We start from the raw sequence: 16690 nt of genomic DNA, 5'->3' as shown, positions 1-16690 counted from the left end.
TATTTCTCTTTTGAATAGTCATATATTTTTTGAATTGTTTCAATACCTTATTCTTTAATTATATATCTTTGTTGGCATTTTGGAAGTTTTAACATCTGAATTTGTGTAGTCTCTCTCTCTCTCTCTCACACACACACACATATTTATTTATTTATATATTTTATCTATAATTTGTAGACTATGAATCTTTTGATTCATTTCAATAGTTATAGCCTAAATTATTCTTTTGAATGTAACACATGTTTTTCTCATGTTTCTCTATTGTTTAGTCATATATATTTTGTTTTGTTCCAATAATTTATGAGTAGTGAATAATTTGATTTTTTTAATATTTTTTGGTCTTTCAAAACTGTCTAACAAATTTTTTGTAAACCATCGCATGTTTAAGCAATGACTTCTTTATCAAATTATAACACAAATTAAAGTCATATAAAAGCAAATTATGTAAAGATGTAATTTTTTAATCAATTTAAAATTTTATAAAATTATTTTAATTTACATCACAAAGAGGGAGATTTCAATAACATTTCAGGAGTGTATTTTGGTTATTTTATTTTCACCAAATCCAAATCCTTAAAAACAAAAAAGAAAAAAAAAGAAAAAAAGAAGACACCGAGGACGAGAACAAAAACAAGAACAAGACAAAACACAATACTCACGCAGTCCAAAACGAGAACAAAAACAAAACACACACAACACTCACGCAGTCCAAAATTTCCCCAAATTCACGACTCTCTTCCTCCTCCATGGAACTGGAAGGATACTCAGACGAACCCACTTGCTCATTCTCCCTCGGACTCGTTTCGGAGCCCCAAATTGTTCCTGAAGAACACCCGACCCGAACACCAGCTCCGAATCACGAAGACTTCGGACCAGAAGACCTCATGGATTCGAATCCTGAAACACCACCAAAACGCCGTTGTCTCCTTCCTTCAGAGGTAATAATCTGGTACTTTTTTCTTTCTTTTTGGTTAGGTTTTGTTTTGGTTTTGATTACGTGGTGGTAAAGTAGAATTTTGTATAGTTTAATTAGAATTATGATTCTGATTTGTTGCTTCGCATTTTAGTTCTATTTTGTTTTGATTAAAAACATTGTTGTTGTTGAAAAAATATGTCAAATATGAGTAAGAATTCCTGTTCAAGACTAAAAAGGTAAAAACATTTTCATTTTGTGTTACTTTTTGGTTAAGGTTTGTTTTGATTTTGATTACGTGGTGGTAAAGTAGATTTTGTTTAGTATAATTAGAATCCTGATTGTGATTTTGTTGCTTCACATTTTAGTGCCATTTTGTTAATAACATTGTTGTTGTTGTTGAAAATAGAGAAATGTATCAAATATGCATAAGAACAAAAATATAAAAACATATATTTTTTCTTTCCTTTCTTGTTCTAGACTAAAAACATTTTTTCATTTCGCATGAAGCCAGTTTAAGCTATGGCCAATTGACCCCACCCACCAAAATCAGATGCCGGGTAATCCAGGGGCATTCACCCCTAACAGGCTAAGCAATTTAGAGTAATGCCACATGAATAATATTTTCATAATAATTTCACAACAAATCCTAAGTGGTAAGTTGTTACTGGTTCTAATTTGGACCTACCACTGAAAGAACTTTTTTACCCACCCATAATAGCCAGTAACAACTTGTCACCTAGGAATCGTTGTGGACGTAGCATTTTTCAAGTAGTTTATACTCATGCCCATGGGCAACATCCAAATAGGTGTATAAATTTAGAGAGTATTTTGTTTTTCATATCGTTTAGTGCAACTAATATATTTAAAATATGTTGTAGTAACATTACCCATTGGGTGAAGCTGTCAGTGTTGTCTATGTTTTAATAATAGTCAAAAGTCAAATATGTTTGATATATGTTGGGGTTTTAGAGTACTGTCAGTGAAGCTTTAAAGTCACATTTTAATTAAAGTTTTTGATTAGTGGAAAAGTTGGAGGAGTGGGTTTCTAGACATTCAATTATGTCGTAGAAAAGACAATCGTTTCATGTTCTCTAGCTACTCTATATAAACAAAGATTTCATCTTCTTCTTCGTTACTTCTTTCAGTACCTATCATATTTCATGAATTTGCAGGTACATCTCTTTAGTCTCTCCTAGATTAAATCGTAGTTTTTGTTGATATTCTCTAATGGATTAATACTGTCTTTGTTATATTGGACTCCCTTGGGGTCCAAGCGTATAACATAAGTTTGATTTGCTGTTTATTTTGAAAACAATTGTGATCTAGAATATGAGTGATTTGGTATGTTATTGAAGGCTGGTCCAAAATGGGAGGATTTGAACAAGGACTGTTTGGTGAACGTGGTTACAAGATTGGGCATGAAATCACTGCTAATTGTCATTCCTTTTGTGTGCAAGTCATGGTACAGGGTGAGCCTTGATCCTTCATGCTGGCAAACTATTAATTTTCAAGAAATCAAGTATGGTCATCAGTCTTGGTACCATTTTTCTTCAGCTTATGCATTTTTCAAGTCCATTATCAAGCGTAGCCAAGGAAATGCTACTACAGTCATGCTACCTACCTTATGCACAGAGGAGGTGTTAAGATATCTTGCAAGCAAGTAAGTTTTATACCTTACCTAATTTTTTTAATTTTAATTTTTTATGATAAAAGGCATTAATGCTAACTTTTTGTTTAGTTTGAATATTCTTAATGCTTATTAAAAAGTCTCGTGTCCTAAAAAAACTATTAACATAGTGGATAATGCTTGAAACCCACCATGTGAGAGGGATAATTAGAAATATAATGAAAAATAGTTTAACAGATATCATTTCCCATTGTCAACTGCTCACAGTGTCATAGTTTTACCCTTTCCTTAGTTCACTGTTCTTATATGTGGTGTCATGGATGTGCACATGGTCAAGTGGTTACTTCTAACAGGCGGGTTGGCAATGTTGTTCAGGCTCGCTCTTGTATGTCACAAAGAATAAAAATAGGCTAAAGTCTTGAATGATTTTCAGGAATTTTAAACCTAAATTTGAATGAAGGTGCAACATTACTTTTTGTCTCATCCTTGCTGCTTACCTAATCTTTGAAACTGCCCAGGTCATAGTATAGATTTTTAGCAGATCTTGCTAATACGTATTGAAGTTGCCATTAATAGTTTTGTCATTGATGCAATTCATTGTTTCCAGGTGCCCTGCATTGAAGGCTCTGTATTTTCCATCTGCGATATGGGACAATTCTTCATTTGTTTTGCCAAAACTCATATGTAAGTGGAAAAATCTAGAGCTGTTGAAACTTGGAAATTCCATTAACATGGTTAAGATACTTGAAGGAATCAGCCTTCACTGCAAGAATTTCTGCCAGTTAGACATTGATTCTACAGCATATATTGGGAGACGTGCAGCAGCAGCCATTCCCACCCTTTTGCCAAACATAAAGTACTTAAACCTGAGACGGGCAAACATTAGTCGGACGGGTTTGAAGAGAATTCTGCGGGGCTGCAAGAAGCTTGTGCATTTGGATGTCAGGGACAGTGTAGGTTTTGAATGTGATGACAAGTTACTGAAGCTTGGTTCACATATTAGTAATTTCCAAATTTTCAAAGATGATGATGCATACATTGTGGGATTCATTGGTGAAGTTGAAATTTATGCTGGTTTTGAAGAAAATGCATCGGAGACGTGACAGTTTCTAACACTAAACAAGAAAGAAGATGATAGGATGAAGAATAGAGCAGGAGGTTGAGAGAGAGAGAGAGAGAGTATGATGCTGAATTCTCATCTATTTACTGTTCTGTACAGAGAACTCCTTATACACCAGCGGAGTAGGATTAATTACAGAAATATATACTAACAAAATCGATTTAATTACAACAGATTAACCAAATTCTTCTAAACAACTCTAACAACCAACTGCCTAACATGTTCTACAATAGAAAGCTGCAGTTAGCGCTGAGAATTTTATCTATTACAAAATTGACTTGATATATGAGAAGCAAAATTGAAATTACCCCATTATTGGAGGGCCAAAAGTGTAGTTTGGCCTTCATTTTTCCTCCTTTTTTTTAAAAAAAAATTTACTAATCACTTTGACATACATAAGTTTTGAAATGGAGTAGGAAATCTACGCCCATCAATGTAGTTTTTGTTCTCTCTTCCTACAATAATATGCACTAATAGAAATAATGTCTGTTAATGTAGTCGTAATTTATTAACTCATTACAATAAATTTCTTTATTGATGAATCAAACCCCTAATCCTCAACACTCGACTCCCAAGAGAAATGGTATGGCATCAGGGCTCTCCAGCTCGGGCAACTAAGGCCTGGGCCTGGGAATATAAGGGACATGACTCTATGGGAAAGAAGTTCTACTAAAGCCCAATATAGCTAGGCTCAAGCCCAGAAGGGTATAATGCCGCACCAGGCAATAGTGAGCACTCCAAAACTCAAGTCAACTGCAAATTAGAGAAAATTGAGAGTTGTCGCCTACCTCCTTCAGTTAAGAGACAGAGAAAAAGAGAGGGGGGGGGTGGGGGGGGGGGGTGTGGGGTGGGGTGGTTATCTTTAACACCAAGTGTAACATGGTAGGGAGCATTATTGCCCTACAAGGCTACTTTCAGCTAATGGGACAATTTGATGGGATGAGGTAGGCCAGCCACAGCAAGCGCAGCCGATGATCGTCTCCAACCAGTTTATTACACTCTATCTTAAGCTAGTCTTAATAGGATTGAGATTTGGTGCAATAGTAATATGCTATTGCACCGTGTAATTAATATGAGTGTGTGAAAGAGAAGTTAAAAAGTAAAGTGTAAAAGTGAAATAATAAAAATTTAAAGGTTAAAAACTTTTTTATTCAAAAACTGAGATTAAAAGTGACTTTTGTAACTTTTAATCTCAACTATTAATTTTCTATTGCATGATGCGATAACCCTAACTATTGCTTCGGATCTCAATCCATCTTAATGCATAGAGTCTGAGCGCCTTGTTTCAGATCCTACAATAAGTTTTCTAAAAGTAGTAGGTCAAAAGACACTGGTACACAAAAACAAAAGCAATCAAAGGGGGTGGTCCTTGATCTCCTTGGAGGATATTTTTTTACCCTACTAAGACCAAAAAAAAAAAAATTAAATAAATAAATCTTGGACTTCAGTCAGAAGCGGAGTTAGATGAAGTAATTGAAACTGATATGCTAGGCACGTAGTTGATTCGGGTCTGGCCCTTCACAACCCCAGGCCAAATAGGTAAATTATTTGATTTTTTAACCATTTTCACATAAGTTCTTACTCAAAAAATGAAAAAAAAAAAACACCCGCGCGCACATTTATCCTTCACAAGCAAAATCTCAAATTTTTTACTTTAACAATTTGTGTTATCCTTCCACATTTTTATCTGAGATGTGAACTCGCCATTACCACTTCCCAGTGCACCAAATGTTACAAATTTTTTGTACAAGCATCTCTTATACAATATTGATGACAAAACTTAAAACACTACATTTACAATTCTAAATTTGTAAGCACAGCATAGAAGTGTATTTCATTTACATAGCAGCATATAAGTATTGTTTTGTGGAGGCCAGATTGCTGTAAACTATAACCGTTGAATTTGTGTAGACAATTTCAGCATCCTGAAGTGTAAAACCATGAAGAATTGGCAGAGGAAATCCTCTTCTTAGGTGTAAGTTCACATATGGCAAGAAAACGGTTTTCAGGATAGTTGACATTACTGGCTGCAAAGATCAACACTTAATGAGATTTATAGCAAGAAAGTAATGTCCCTTTACTCTATTAAGAGAATGCAATAAACAAGAGGAACTAAATTGATTGTTGTCTCAAATACTTACATTTATCTTACAATAAACATGACATTCACAGTATAATTTGGTAAAAATAAAAAATAAAAGTTTCCCAGAACCTATTTGTAAACCTCCTTTCCCCCATCAAGTTCACCCATGGGCCATGGGTGCAGAAGTGCTTACAAGTGATTATTACTGAATGAACAGCTAAGACTAATGAGATCCAGAACTTTGCATCTTTTAGCTCACTGACTCAGACTCCTAGACCACCATGTCCATCACTCCTGAATATTTATGGTGCTTCACATAAATATAAATAGTCAGAGTTTCTGTGCCACTAGGAAGTATGTCTAAATGATTAAAAAAAAAAAAAAAAAAAACCAGCAACAACACTAACCGAACTCTCAACTTAAGAAACTTGTAACCACCATGTACCCTTAGCGTGATGGTCACTTCACAAGTACAATTTTTTATAGGATGGGGGTAGAGGAGGTAAGGGCGGAGTTCAAGTTTCTAGGAGAGAGATTCATACACATATACTTAGTTAGGCTAGGTAGGATTTCTATCTCAGATAAAATAATAAATTATATAAATAAACTTGTAAAGAAAATTTTGGTCACTTTTTGGCTTTCTATTTCTCTTCAATTTCCTAACAACAATATGTTTGATCTGACAGAGACCAAGATGACACTAACCTGAAGAAGATGTATCTGCAGGTCACCAATCTCACTCCACTTCAAGTACATAGAGAAGTCTTTCAATCTGACACTACCAGCTAAATTATTCCTCAAGATTTCTGCAGAGCCTGATGTACTTATCTCCTGCACCAACAAATAGCACACACTGATTCTCGTGAAGCACATATTGATATGTCCAATTGTCAACTTTCAGATATGATGTGAAATGGTGATTCTAAATATACATAATAAAAAAAAAAACTTAGAAAATGAGAGAAGAAAAGGAGGAAAGAATCAAGTAAAGGTAAGGAAACTGTAGCGCATAAAAAGTTACAACTTCTTCAAACAGATATTTCAAACAAGTTTACCAATGAGATGCAAGCAGCTGGAATAACTTCACCAGAATTGATAACATCAATTGTCACGTCTAAGTTAACAAAAGCATTGATGTCATCCTTTGCAACTTTTATGATTGGTGGAGAAGACACAGAAATATTAAGATTCATGTCATCATTTGGATACTTCTCATACAGTTGAGGAACAATGTATCTCCATCCAGCAGTGTTCAAAATGGACTGATCCGGTATGTTGTCAAAAATCCAGTGCATACAATCTGCCTGACCACAAAAGACACATAAGTTCAGGTGTCCAACTTCATTGCATCACAGAAAATAAAATTTTGCAACTTGGGGATGTCCATTGCAAGTCAGTGCTCAGGCAACTGTTTCAATCCAGTATATGACACTTCGGTCATACTGAGAAAAAGCCAGAGCCAGTTCAAGTAAAATGTTCATCTTGACAATGAAAAAAATGCAACACATAGTTTTATAGCTTGATATTTTCAAAATACCATATTGGCACTGTTAAAAGAGCAGAAGAGATCCTTTCAACTACACCTGAATAATGAGTTAGAAAGCAAAGAGTTGATAGTGAAAGAACTTACATCAAAGTAAACTAATGATATAGAATTAAAAAACGTTTCTTGTAATGAGATCTGGATCATCTTAGCAGGACTGCTGCAGGAAGAAGAACCCTTCCATCCTTTATGGTTATAGTTTGAAACTACAAATGCATCCTTTGCTGTGACTAGACCATTAATCTCAAATTCAATGGAAGAATTACTCATCACAGGATTGTCCACAAAAGTAACATTTAAAACAGCAATGCTGTATACTGGGACTTGTTTTGGAATTGATTGCAATGAGGAGTCAAGCTTTATTATCCCTTCTCTGATTTTCTTGGAAATAGCATTTTCAACTGCAGTTGCTATTTTCTTTTCGAAAGCATCCACCACCCTGGAGTAAAAGTAAAGGAGTTTGAGTGCATAAGTAGTTAATTTTTTAAATTAGTAAGACACATTAGAACATGGAATGCAGACTCAGACAGAGAGAATAATAGAGATTAATGTAATAAACAAACAAAATATGATGTGTATTATCAATTAAATGATGTGTTTTGAAGTTAGTATGATTAAAGTGGGAAGGGATCTCTACTTCTATATGACATGTTTAACTTGAGCTTCCTTAAAGTAAGCTCTTTTTTTTTTTTTTTTGGTGGGGAGGGGGGGGCTGCAGGGGTGTTTGAAAAAGTAAGCACTTACATAAATACAACTATAACGGCCAGTAACACGATGAAACTACTTTAGGGCAGATATTCTAACCAAGAGAGGTTGACAATTTATCACTTTACATTTACAGAACGAGCAGGCTAGGAAATCACATGAACACTGATAAGTTGATGATTTAGTACCACACTTCCAGTCTTGTACTTTTGGCTCTCCAGTTAAAACCGGTTCCCAAAAGAAATCTTGTGTGCTGGATCGAAATTAAGTTAAGGTTTGAATCTGAAGAAGAGAAATAAAGGGGAAGCTTCTAACAATATATTCCTATGGTCTACACATTAGAAGTATGTAGTTAAATGATTAAATTTACCATATCTCAATAGTTTAAGCTTTTGGATATGGTAAATATAATCATTTAACCACAAACTTCTACCATTACAATGTCAGTACCTCCAACTGAAGCAACTTCACACTTGAAACCACTTACATTTCTATAATATCTATGTAGCTATCAAACTTCCCCCATAAATGAAAATAATCTGATGGAAATCATAACAAATAATTGAAAAATAAAAAATTATGTTGACCAAAGAAGAGAAGCAAATCTGAATTTGAATCTAAGTTGATGCTACACCGCAAGAAAAATAAACCTTCTTACTAGATCAGAGGGAACTGACTGTTTATCAGCAGAACTTGATTATATAGGAAGATTGCATACCCTTGGTAAAGCCAAGATGCTCCACCATTCACCTTTATTGAGATATATTTTACATGACATCCACATTCCAACACAGAGAGCTTAAGATTTCCATCTTGGTTCTTTAGAGATGCAGTTACCCCTACTTCCATACCTTCAACCTTCACAGAAACAGCACTGCTTAATGAGAAAGTAAAGTTCAAGTTAAAAACTCCCTTGACACTTTTTGCTAAGGACAGTGTATTCTTACAGGTTTCATTTCATTTGGCCACTAAACAGATTTGTTTTTATAATTCGCCCTTACATTATTTGTCACTTTCTTTCATCTTTGAAATCATCTCCTCATTTGGCATTTAAGAATTTTGTTTCATCTTATTTAGTATATCCACCTAATTCTTTGATTGTTAAAGATGCTTGTTTGAGATTAATATGTTAGTCATCAAGATATTTATTTTGTGACACTAAGGCTTAAATGAACAGACATGATGGCATATTAAGATTATTTGCAGATTACTGATCATTGAACCCCTTCATCACACATATTTTGGTAACTTGCAGAACAAAAACAACAACAGTCAAGCCTTAGTCCCAAAATTTTAGGGTCAGCTATGGATGCTCCACAAACTAATGAGGGATTTTTAGTTACTTGCAGAAATCCTATATAATTTGTTTGGTTTCAGTTGAAATATGACCAGCAATAAGACTGGAACTTGGAACATAATGGCTGTAAGCACTTTACCCCCACACAGCCCACTCCTTTTGAGGTAAACAGACTCCAAATACTATGACGAAGGCAAACCAATAGAAGAAAAACTACATTTCTACCACAGCTCAGCAATTTATTTACTACAATTAGTGCAAAAGTTAAATGAAAAACCTGGATGTATACCTGAACAGATGCATCCCCATCATCTGTAATTGCAATTGGCACCAACCAAGTACGGTAAGAATACTGCCAACTCATGCTCAAATTTGCAGTGGCACCTGAAGCAACTAAGACAATACCTGTCTCTCCAGTATTAACATATGAGGAAGCAATATCAACATGAAAAATTGTAATATTTGAAAGAAGCATATAGACTTTGCCAACAAGTGGGATTTTCACAAACTTCTCAATATCAGGCAGTTGAAGGGGAATAATAGAGGAAATAGCCTCGTCTATGAGCACATCCTTGGCAAAATCAAGACCCTTTTCTGATATGGTCACAGAAATGAAGCCCTCCTCATTGGATTGAATTTGGGTACTGGTAGGAGTGAATAAAAATGATAAAACTATCCACAAAATAATGGGTGCCATTAATAGGAGAACTCAGAAGAGAAGTTGCTCAAAGAATGATCAAAGACCCTGTTTTTTCTGTTTGTTATGGTTTTTGGTTTTCAAGAATTTCATATGAAAGTCAACACTCAAATTACACAATACTTTTCAAATAAGAGCTAAAGCCGACCACCATGTTTTTCTGATCTTCTTGTGTTGAAGCAACAGGTGGAAATTTTAGGAGTTGTGTTGAAGTTAGGATTGGTTGAAGTTTTTGGAGTTTTCTTCATTAATTTTAGGTTGGTTGGGTGGATTTTTAGAACAGAATTTGTATAAGATACTGTGGCTGCTTGACAACAAGAACCACGCGTATCTGCCTCGCGTTGTAGAGCAACATATGTTACAAAGAGAAGAGTGGTGCTTCATTGCTACGTCTGCTACAAATACAATTACAAATGGATCCACCCCTTAATAAATCTTGAAAAATGATTAGATAGTACAGCTACGTGGTTCTCTTTCTTTTCATCTCATTACGAACTTAATTAGTCAAACCTACTGTCATGACACACCGTATGTGGTGTGTTTATATTAAAACTTATTTTTCTTTATTCTTGTGTGTTTGTTTCTTATAAAAAAATGTAAGAAAAAAAAAAATTACATCCTTACACTTTCAAAATATTTGTTAAATTACTCATAAATCTTATAATTACATTACAATTCTTTAATACAAGACAAGAGCGAGATTTTAGGAATGTTATAATGTAATACATAAACTTTATAATAAGAGTAATGATAGAAATATAAACATTTTTACAAAAAGTTTTACAAATTGCTGATGTAACGAGTGTTATTGGTAAATGAAGAAAATGACGTTAATGGTAAGCCTAAATAAAAATCAATAATTGGGCATATTAACAATTTGTAAAAATATTTTTAAATAGTTTGTAACTTAACTTTACTCTTATAATAATATTTATCAATTTTTAAAAACAAAACAAAAAGTAATTTGAAGTTTTATTTATTAGGAGTATGTTACTGGCGTGAAATTATAGGACTGTAAATGAAGCCAATTGTTTATGAACATTTGAGCTCAGGTTGACAAAAATCTTGTGTATGTTCATCTATATATATATATATATATATCTAAATACTAAAACATAACAATTTTAATTACTATGTTTTTGTTGCGCCATATCAATGTCACATCATTCACCTATTTTCAACAATTTCTTTTACTTTACAATTACACTTCTTTCAACATTTTTCCCTCACTTTTTCCTTTTTATATTCCTAATACTTTATATCTTAACGTTGTAGTTCCTCTATCCCTTCTCATCTTCTTTTATGTTGACTATTCTTCTCTTCATTTTATTTACTATAAAAAATTTTTATTTTCTCTTTTCATTGAGTCCATGTTTTTCCCACACAAAAAGATAAATACTCTCTCTCTCTCTCTCTCTCTCTCTCTCTCTCTCTCTCTCTCTCTCTATATATATATATATATATTGTGGGGGTGTTTTTTTCTCTCTCTCTCTCTCTCTCTCTCTCTCTCTCTCTCTCTCTCTCTCTCTCTCTATATATATATATATATATTGTGGGGGAGTTTTTTGCTCTAAGGAAACTCATGTGTACTCCTAGGCAATTTTTGCTCTTTGTCCCACATTGGAAGGAAATCCTTCCTCTTCATGCCTTATAAGGGATGACCAATGACATTAGAGTACCACTAGTTTGGTTATATATTTTTTCCTTTTTCTTGTGGATTTTTAATTATTTATTGCATCTTTACTTACATTGATGAATTTTTGTGTTGAATTCTACTTTGGGTTGATACGATTTAGTTGTGTTTTAATTTGTTATATTTTTATTTTATTTTATTCTCTTTAATTGATAGAAGTATATAACGATATACTATAATTTCATTACGTAGGGTAGCATGACTTGGATAATTTTATGTTTACAATTATACATTTTTAAGTTAATTTTTAGATATTTTGAAAGTGAGAATTTGAGTTTATAGCCAAATTCGATCTACATGTCTATGTTTGAATGTGACTTTCAATTATTTGAGTAATATTAATTCTAAAATTGTGATGAGATTTGATTATAATGATGATCTCTTTACAAGAGTAAGAAATTTGAATCATTAATTTGAATTTAGTTGTACACAAAAAAAGAAGAAGAAAACATAACACATATTCATGTATCGTATGGGTCTGCGACTAATTTATTTAGTAAACAAGTCAAGTTTAAGCCCAACTTTAGGCTCAATTATTAAATGAATCAAACTCAAACATAATAATAAATTTGTGAACAAATTCATAAATATGAGTGCTTGAATTATTTATATATAATTGTGCATGTGTATATATATATATATTTATTTATTTATAAGTGTCTTTGTCTAAAAGTATATTTATATATATACTTGAAATTGGATTGTATAAGAGTTCGTTTGAGAATAGTTTATTAACTGAAATTGATTTTTTTTTTTTTTTTACTAAAAGTACTATTGAAAAAAGTTAAAAGATAACTAAATAGTGTAGTGAGCTTCATGAATAGTATCAAAAAGTGCAATAAAACCTATGAATAATAACAAAAATAAGCTAAAAACTCTAATAAGTTACAAGTTTCATCACTTACCAATCACACTCTAAGTGACATCAATTTTTTTTCTTCATTTTTTGGGTTGACATCAATCATATTTTTAGTTAAGTCTATTTGTAAGTCTATTTTTTCCCAAGGAAAATTGTTATTAAAAGTTTAAAGCTTTTTTCCTGTTCATAATTAAAAAAAAAGAAAAAAAAGAAAAAAGAAAAGTTTAAAGTTTTCCATATTGCAAAAGGAGAGTGTAAAATTGTCATGTTCTTGGGCGCGTGTGCTAAATTTTGGCAAAGACAAGCATCCGTGCACAATATTCGCATCTTCAAAGTTTAAGAGTATCTTTTTTTTTTTTTTTTTTTTTTTTTTTTTTTTAAGGGCAATTAATTTGCTACCAAAAATTCTACGATCCTAACTCTATTCTATAAGTAAAGTTACACAAACACTGAGCCATACTTCTTTTTTCTTTTTTTTTTTTCTTTTTTTTTTTTCGGGTGGAAAAGTAGTAGAGCCATACTTGACTCATCTTGTTCAGTGGATCCTTGGGTGCTGGAAATGACCAATAATTTTCTTATATTGAGGAGTTTGTTCAAATGAAGATGTTAGGTTCTAAAGATTTAGGAATTTATGTATTTAGAACTCTAATGTGTAATGTTGGCAAATCATGATCAAAACAGGCTGTTTAGTCTTGTTTAGGCTTGTTTAAAGTTGTGTCTTTTATGTAAAGTTGGAATCGAGTGGCTGCAGAAGTATTAGTGACTTTCGGCCTGGTTCAATCGATCGAAACTTAGACTCGATCGATCGAATATCGGGCAGAACGTTTTTTTTTGCAGAATATCTAACACAGCCCAATCCCATTAAGGATTAGGGTTTTAGATCTAATTCTCCTAGTATATAAAGAAAACCCTAACCACGTTTTTTAGAGTAACTCTTGTTGCTCATATTGCTGTTTTGTGTAAATCTCTTTTGAGATTTAGAGGAGTTTTCTTTACACAAAGTTTAGGGTTTTCAATGAGGAGATGTTATCTACACCTTGATGATCAACTCAGTTGCTGCCATTGGAGCTTAAAGAAACACAAGCAGGAGTGCTTATACTTGATTGGAGAATCCAAGAAAGAAAGAGTCCGTGGATTTGGAGCTTGCACGTGGTCGTGTCAGTAAGTTTTATTGGTGGGTAGCATTAAGAAGTCAAGCGTGGGTGCTTGTAAGTCATTTTGTATGAACTTCGATTCTTTCATATAGTGGATTCAAGTTTACCTTGAAGATAGCTAAGTCAAATCCTCTCCAGGTTTTTACTGTGTGGTTTCTTGGGTCATCATATCTTGTGTTATTTACTTTTCCGCTGCTTTACATTCTTGATATGATTGTTTGATTGTGATAATCTAGAATTAACTAGGCTAATTTGGTTGGGTTAAGGGGTCTAAAACCGTTCAGAAGAAAATGTGAATATATTCAACACACCATATATGTTGGGTTTGCAATTTGAATGTTGTTTTTTGTGTCTAGGATGTGTGATTCTTTAAATATCTGTAAAAACATGAAATTGTTATTAGTTTGTATTGATTTATGAGTAGTGATTGAAAGGTGTTGCTGCAAGTTGATGCCTTGATGGAGAACATCCATAGAAGCTTGAATTTTTTTTTTTTTTTTGGTGTGGGTATTTTTTGGTTTGATTTAAGCTTTGGATGTTATGGTTTCATTGGTTGCTTAGAAATGGATGAAGGAATTTGTTTTTGCTAGATATGATTTTTGACAGAAGCTTCTATGGTGGTGGTAATGTTTGATCATAATTTGTACAAAACCCTCACTTATATATATATATATATATATTATTTTTATGTTTTGAGTGAAAAGACAAAAGATGACAAAAATACATATTTAGCTCCATTTTTAACAGGGGTGGGTAACAGAATCCTAACTAAGCTAATCTCAAGTAGATAAAGTGCCAACTTTCAAACCATAGGTAGGTAACTTAAATTTCGATTAAACCACAAGTGAGTAAGTTATAATTAGTCCCAAAGATTTTGAGTTTCTTTACTCTCTCTTTTTTTGGCAGTAATCAATGTGATTTCTGCTATCACTAAGCGAAAATCTAAATATCCCATGCTTTAAGATAAAGGTGGCATATATTTAACTTCAATTACAAAGGTTATTCAACTAAAGCTAGATTACTTATATAAATTGTTTGTTTATTTTAGATTTGAGTTTTTTGCTTTTTTTAATAGTTCACATTCTGCGCAGAGTCAAGATTTCTACACTTTGAACCTAGTTTGACTTGACGATAATAATTCAACAAAAACCCAAATCCAAAATCTTCCATCTCACTCTTTGGTCATTTTGGATTAGCTTACATAAAAAATGATCTCATTCATTTGTTTTGGTTCTTTTTTCCTCTCATTAGGAATTACAAATTTGACGTCCCACTCCTAATTAGGAATTAAGAATTTGTGTGCGTGTGTTTCTTTCATCTTTTCAACCCAAGTTGAACAATATAGGGTTGGGTTAGATGAATTGTTTCATTACATGATTCAATTGGGAAAACTCAAAACTCTCTTTCTCTCTTTGCTTTTTAGCAGTGGAAGAATCGTACAAAACCTAGAAATAATCAAAATCAGAAATCGAAAAATTGAAAATAACTAAACATTCCACCATTTACATAATTCACCAAAACAATCTAAGCTCAAGCTCTAGCCCAACTTTAAGCTCGATTATTAAATGAGCCAAACTCAGACATAATAATATGTTCATTAACAAGCTCATGAATATGGAGGCTCAAATTACTAGTCCATTTGTAGTAAAAATTCATAGATTTTTGAAGGACTAAAACAATTTAGTCATAATTTTACTATATATAGAATGCAAATGTTGATGGATGCCTTAAATGCATTGATTTTGGAATTATTTTAAGGAACTTTTTATGGGAAAAAGATAAAAACAATTAATTGTTTTGATGGCTTTTTATATTTTTCCCATGAAATCTGTGGGGTATTTTTTGCTTCAAGGAAACTCATGTGTACTCTTAGGTAAATTTTTGCTCTTTGTCCCACATTGGAAGGGTTTCCTTCCTCTTAGCATTTTATAAGGCATGAACCAATGGCATTAGAGTACCACTTCCTTTTATTGTAGGGGCATTTTTTGCTTCAAGGAAACTCATGTGTACTCTTAACATAGAACCGTGTTGGCATGAGGATGATCAAAGCTTTCCAAACTAGTGGTACTCTAATGCCATTGGTTCATGTCTTATAAAGAGCTAGGAGGAAGGATTTCCTTCTAATGTGGGACAAAAGAGCAAAAATTGCTTATGAGTACACATGAGTTTCCTCGAAGCAAAAAATGCCCTCACAATAACCAAACTAGTGGTACTCTAATGCCATTGGTTCATGCCTTATAAAGTGCTAGGAGGAAGGATTTCCTTCCAATGTGGGACAAAGAGCAAAAATTTGCATAGGAGTACACATGAGTTTCCTTGAAGCAAAAAATGTCCCCACAATAAAAGCCAAACTAGTGGTACTCTAATACCATTGGTTCATGCCTTATAAAGTGCTAGGAGGAAGGATTTCCTTCCAATGTGGGACAAAGAGCAAAAATTGCCTAGGAGTACACATAAGTTTCCTTGAAGCAAAAAATGCCCCACAATAACCAAACTAGTGGTACTGTAATGCCATTGGTTCATGCCTTATAAAGTGTTAGGAGGAAAGAAACTCTTCTAATGTGGGACAAAAGAGCAAAAATTTGCCTAGGAGTACACATGAGTTTCCTTGAAGCAAAAAATGCCCCCACAATAAAAGGATCTAGTGGTACTCTAATGTTATTGGTTCATGCCTTATAAAGTGTTAGGAGGAAGGAAACCCTTCCAATGTGGGACAAAGAGCAAAAATTTGCCTAGGAGTACACATGAGTTTCCTTAGAGCAAAAAACTCACCCACAATAAAATAAAAGGATCAAATGGTTAAAACTTTCATAAAATGGTTTATTAACAATTGCTCTAAGGTTATCTGTTAACAAGACCCTATATTAAAAAAGAATAAGTTAATCAAATAGTTCGTGAACAAGTTCGACTCAACAAATAAATGAACTTGAACATTTAATGTTGTTTGATGATGAACTCGAGTTCAACTCTGTGTTTGAAATAAAATAAAATGAATA

The 16690-nt window shown here is 33.1% G+C and overlaps 2 protein-coding genes across 9 annotated transcripts; one reads left to right on the top strand and one right to left on the bottom strand.

Annotated features, from left to right (window-relative positions):
• The first annotated feature begins 629 nt into the window (after window positions 1–629).
• On the top strand, window positions 630–3836 carry LOC112029890 (F-box/LRR-repeat protein At3g48880). 7 transcript variants are annotated; one of them, XM_065781985.1, is made up of 4 exons: window positions 630–938; window positions 2243–2385; window positions 2471–2576; window positions 3151–3836. In XM_065781985.1, exons 2-4 carry the CDS (start codon window positions 2283–2285, stop codon window positions 3644–3646), a joined length of 705 nt encoding a protein of 234 aa, XP_065638057.1. In that variant the 5' UTR covers window positions 630–938; window positions 2243–2282; the 3' UTR covers window positions 3647–3836. The 7 variants fall into 7 exon arrangements, with proteins under 7 accessions (XP_065638057.1, XP_065638055.1, XP_065638056.1 ...); XM_065781983.1 differs by having other exon boundaries at window positions 1938–2385; XM_065781984.1 differs by having other exon boundaries at window positions 631–938; window positions 2272–2385.
• A 1452-nt stretch (window positions 3837–5288) lies between these two features.
• On the bottom strand, window positions 5289–10302 carry LOC112029889 (putative BPI/LBP family protein At1g04970). Of its 2 annotated transcripts, XR_010632415.1 has the most exons (7): window positions 9581–10302; window positions 8713–8852; window positions 7377–7728; window positions 6802–7050; window positions 6452–6577; window positions 5940–6056; window positions 5601–5690 (listed from the first exon to the last, which is right to left on the bottom strand). XR_010632415.1 is itself a non-coding variant. In XM_024062572.2 (6 exons), the coding sequence occupies exons 1-6, from the start codon at window positions 9986–9988 to the stop codon at window positions 5502–5504; spliced, it is 1464 nt and encodes a 487-aa protein (XP_023918340.1). In that variant the 5' UTR covers window positions 9989–10299; the 3' UTR covers window positions 5289–5501. The 2 variants fall into 2 exon arrangements, 1 of the variants encoding a protein (XP_023918340.1); XM_024062572.2 differs by lacking the exon at window positions 5940–6056 and having other exon boundaries at window positions 5289–5690; window positions 9581–10299.
• Window positions 10303–16690: the final 6388 nt, after the last annotated feature.

This window comes from Quercus suber, unplaced genomic scaffold, assembly GCF_002906115.3.
Source record: "Quercus suber isolate HL8 unplaced genomic scaffold, Cork oak 2.0 scaffold_285, whole genome shotgun sequence".
Lineage (NCBI taxonomy): Eukaryota > Viridiplantae > Streptophyta > Magnoliopsida > Fagales > Fagaceae > Quercus > Quercus suber.
This window is presented reverse-complemented; position numbering and strand designations above follow the sequence as displayed.

What these genes read in the sequence shown, in the direction of transcription:
- LOC112029890 (XM_024062574.2), top strand. Translation starts at nt 747, where the DNA reads ATGGAACTGGAAGGATACTCAGACGAACCCACTTGCTCATTCTCCCTC. An exon ending in GTTGTCTCCTTCCTTCAGAG is followed by an intron (nt 939 to 2,271) that starts GTAATAATCTGG and finishes ATGTTATTGAAG; the next exon opens with GCTGGTCCAAAATGGGAGGA. An exon ending in TTAAGATATCTTGCAAGCAA is followed by an intron (nt 2,577 to 3,150) that starts GTAAGTTTTATA and finishes CATTGTTTCCAG; the next exon opens with GTGCCCTGCATTGAAGGCTC.
- LOC112029889 (XM_024062572.2), bottom strand. Translation starts at nt 9,988, where the DNA reads ATGGCACCCATTATTTTGTGGATAGTTTTATCATTTTTATTCACTCCT. An exon ending in GCATCTTGGCTTTACCAAGG is followed by an intron (nt 7,729 to 8,712) that starts GTATGCAATCTT and finishes CTTTTACTCCAG; the next exon opens with GGTGGTGGATGCTTTCGAAA. An exon ending in TATCATTAGTTTACTTTGAT is followed by an intron (nt 7,051 to 7,376) that starts GTAAGTTCTTTC and finishes TTTTGTGGTCAG; the next exon opens with GCAGATTGTATGCACTGGAT.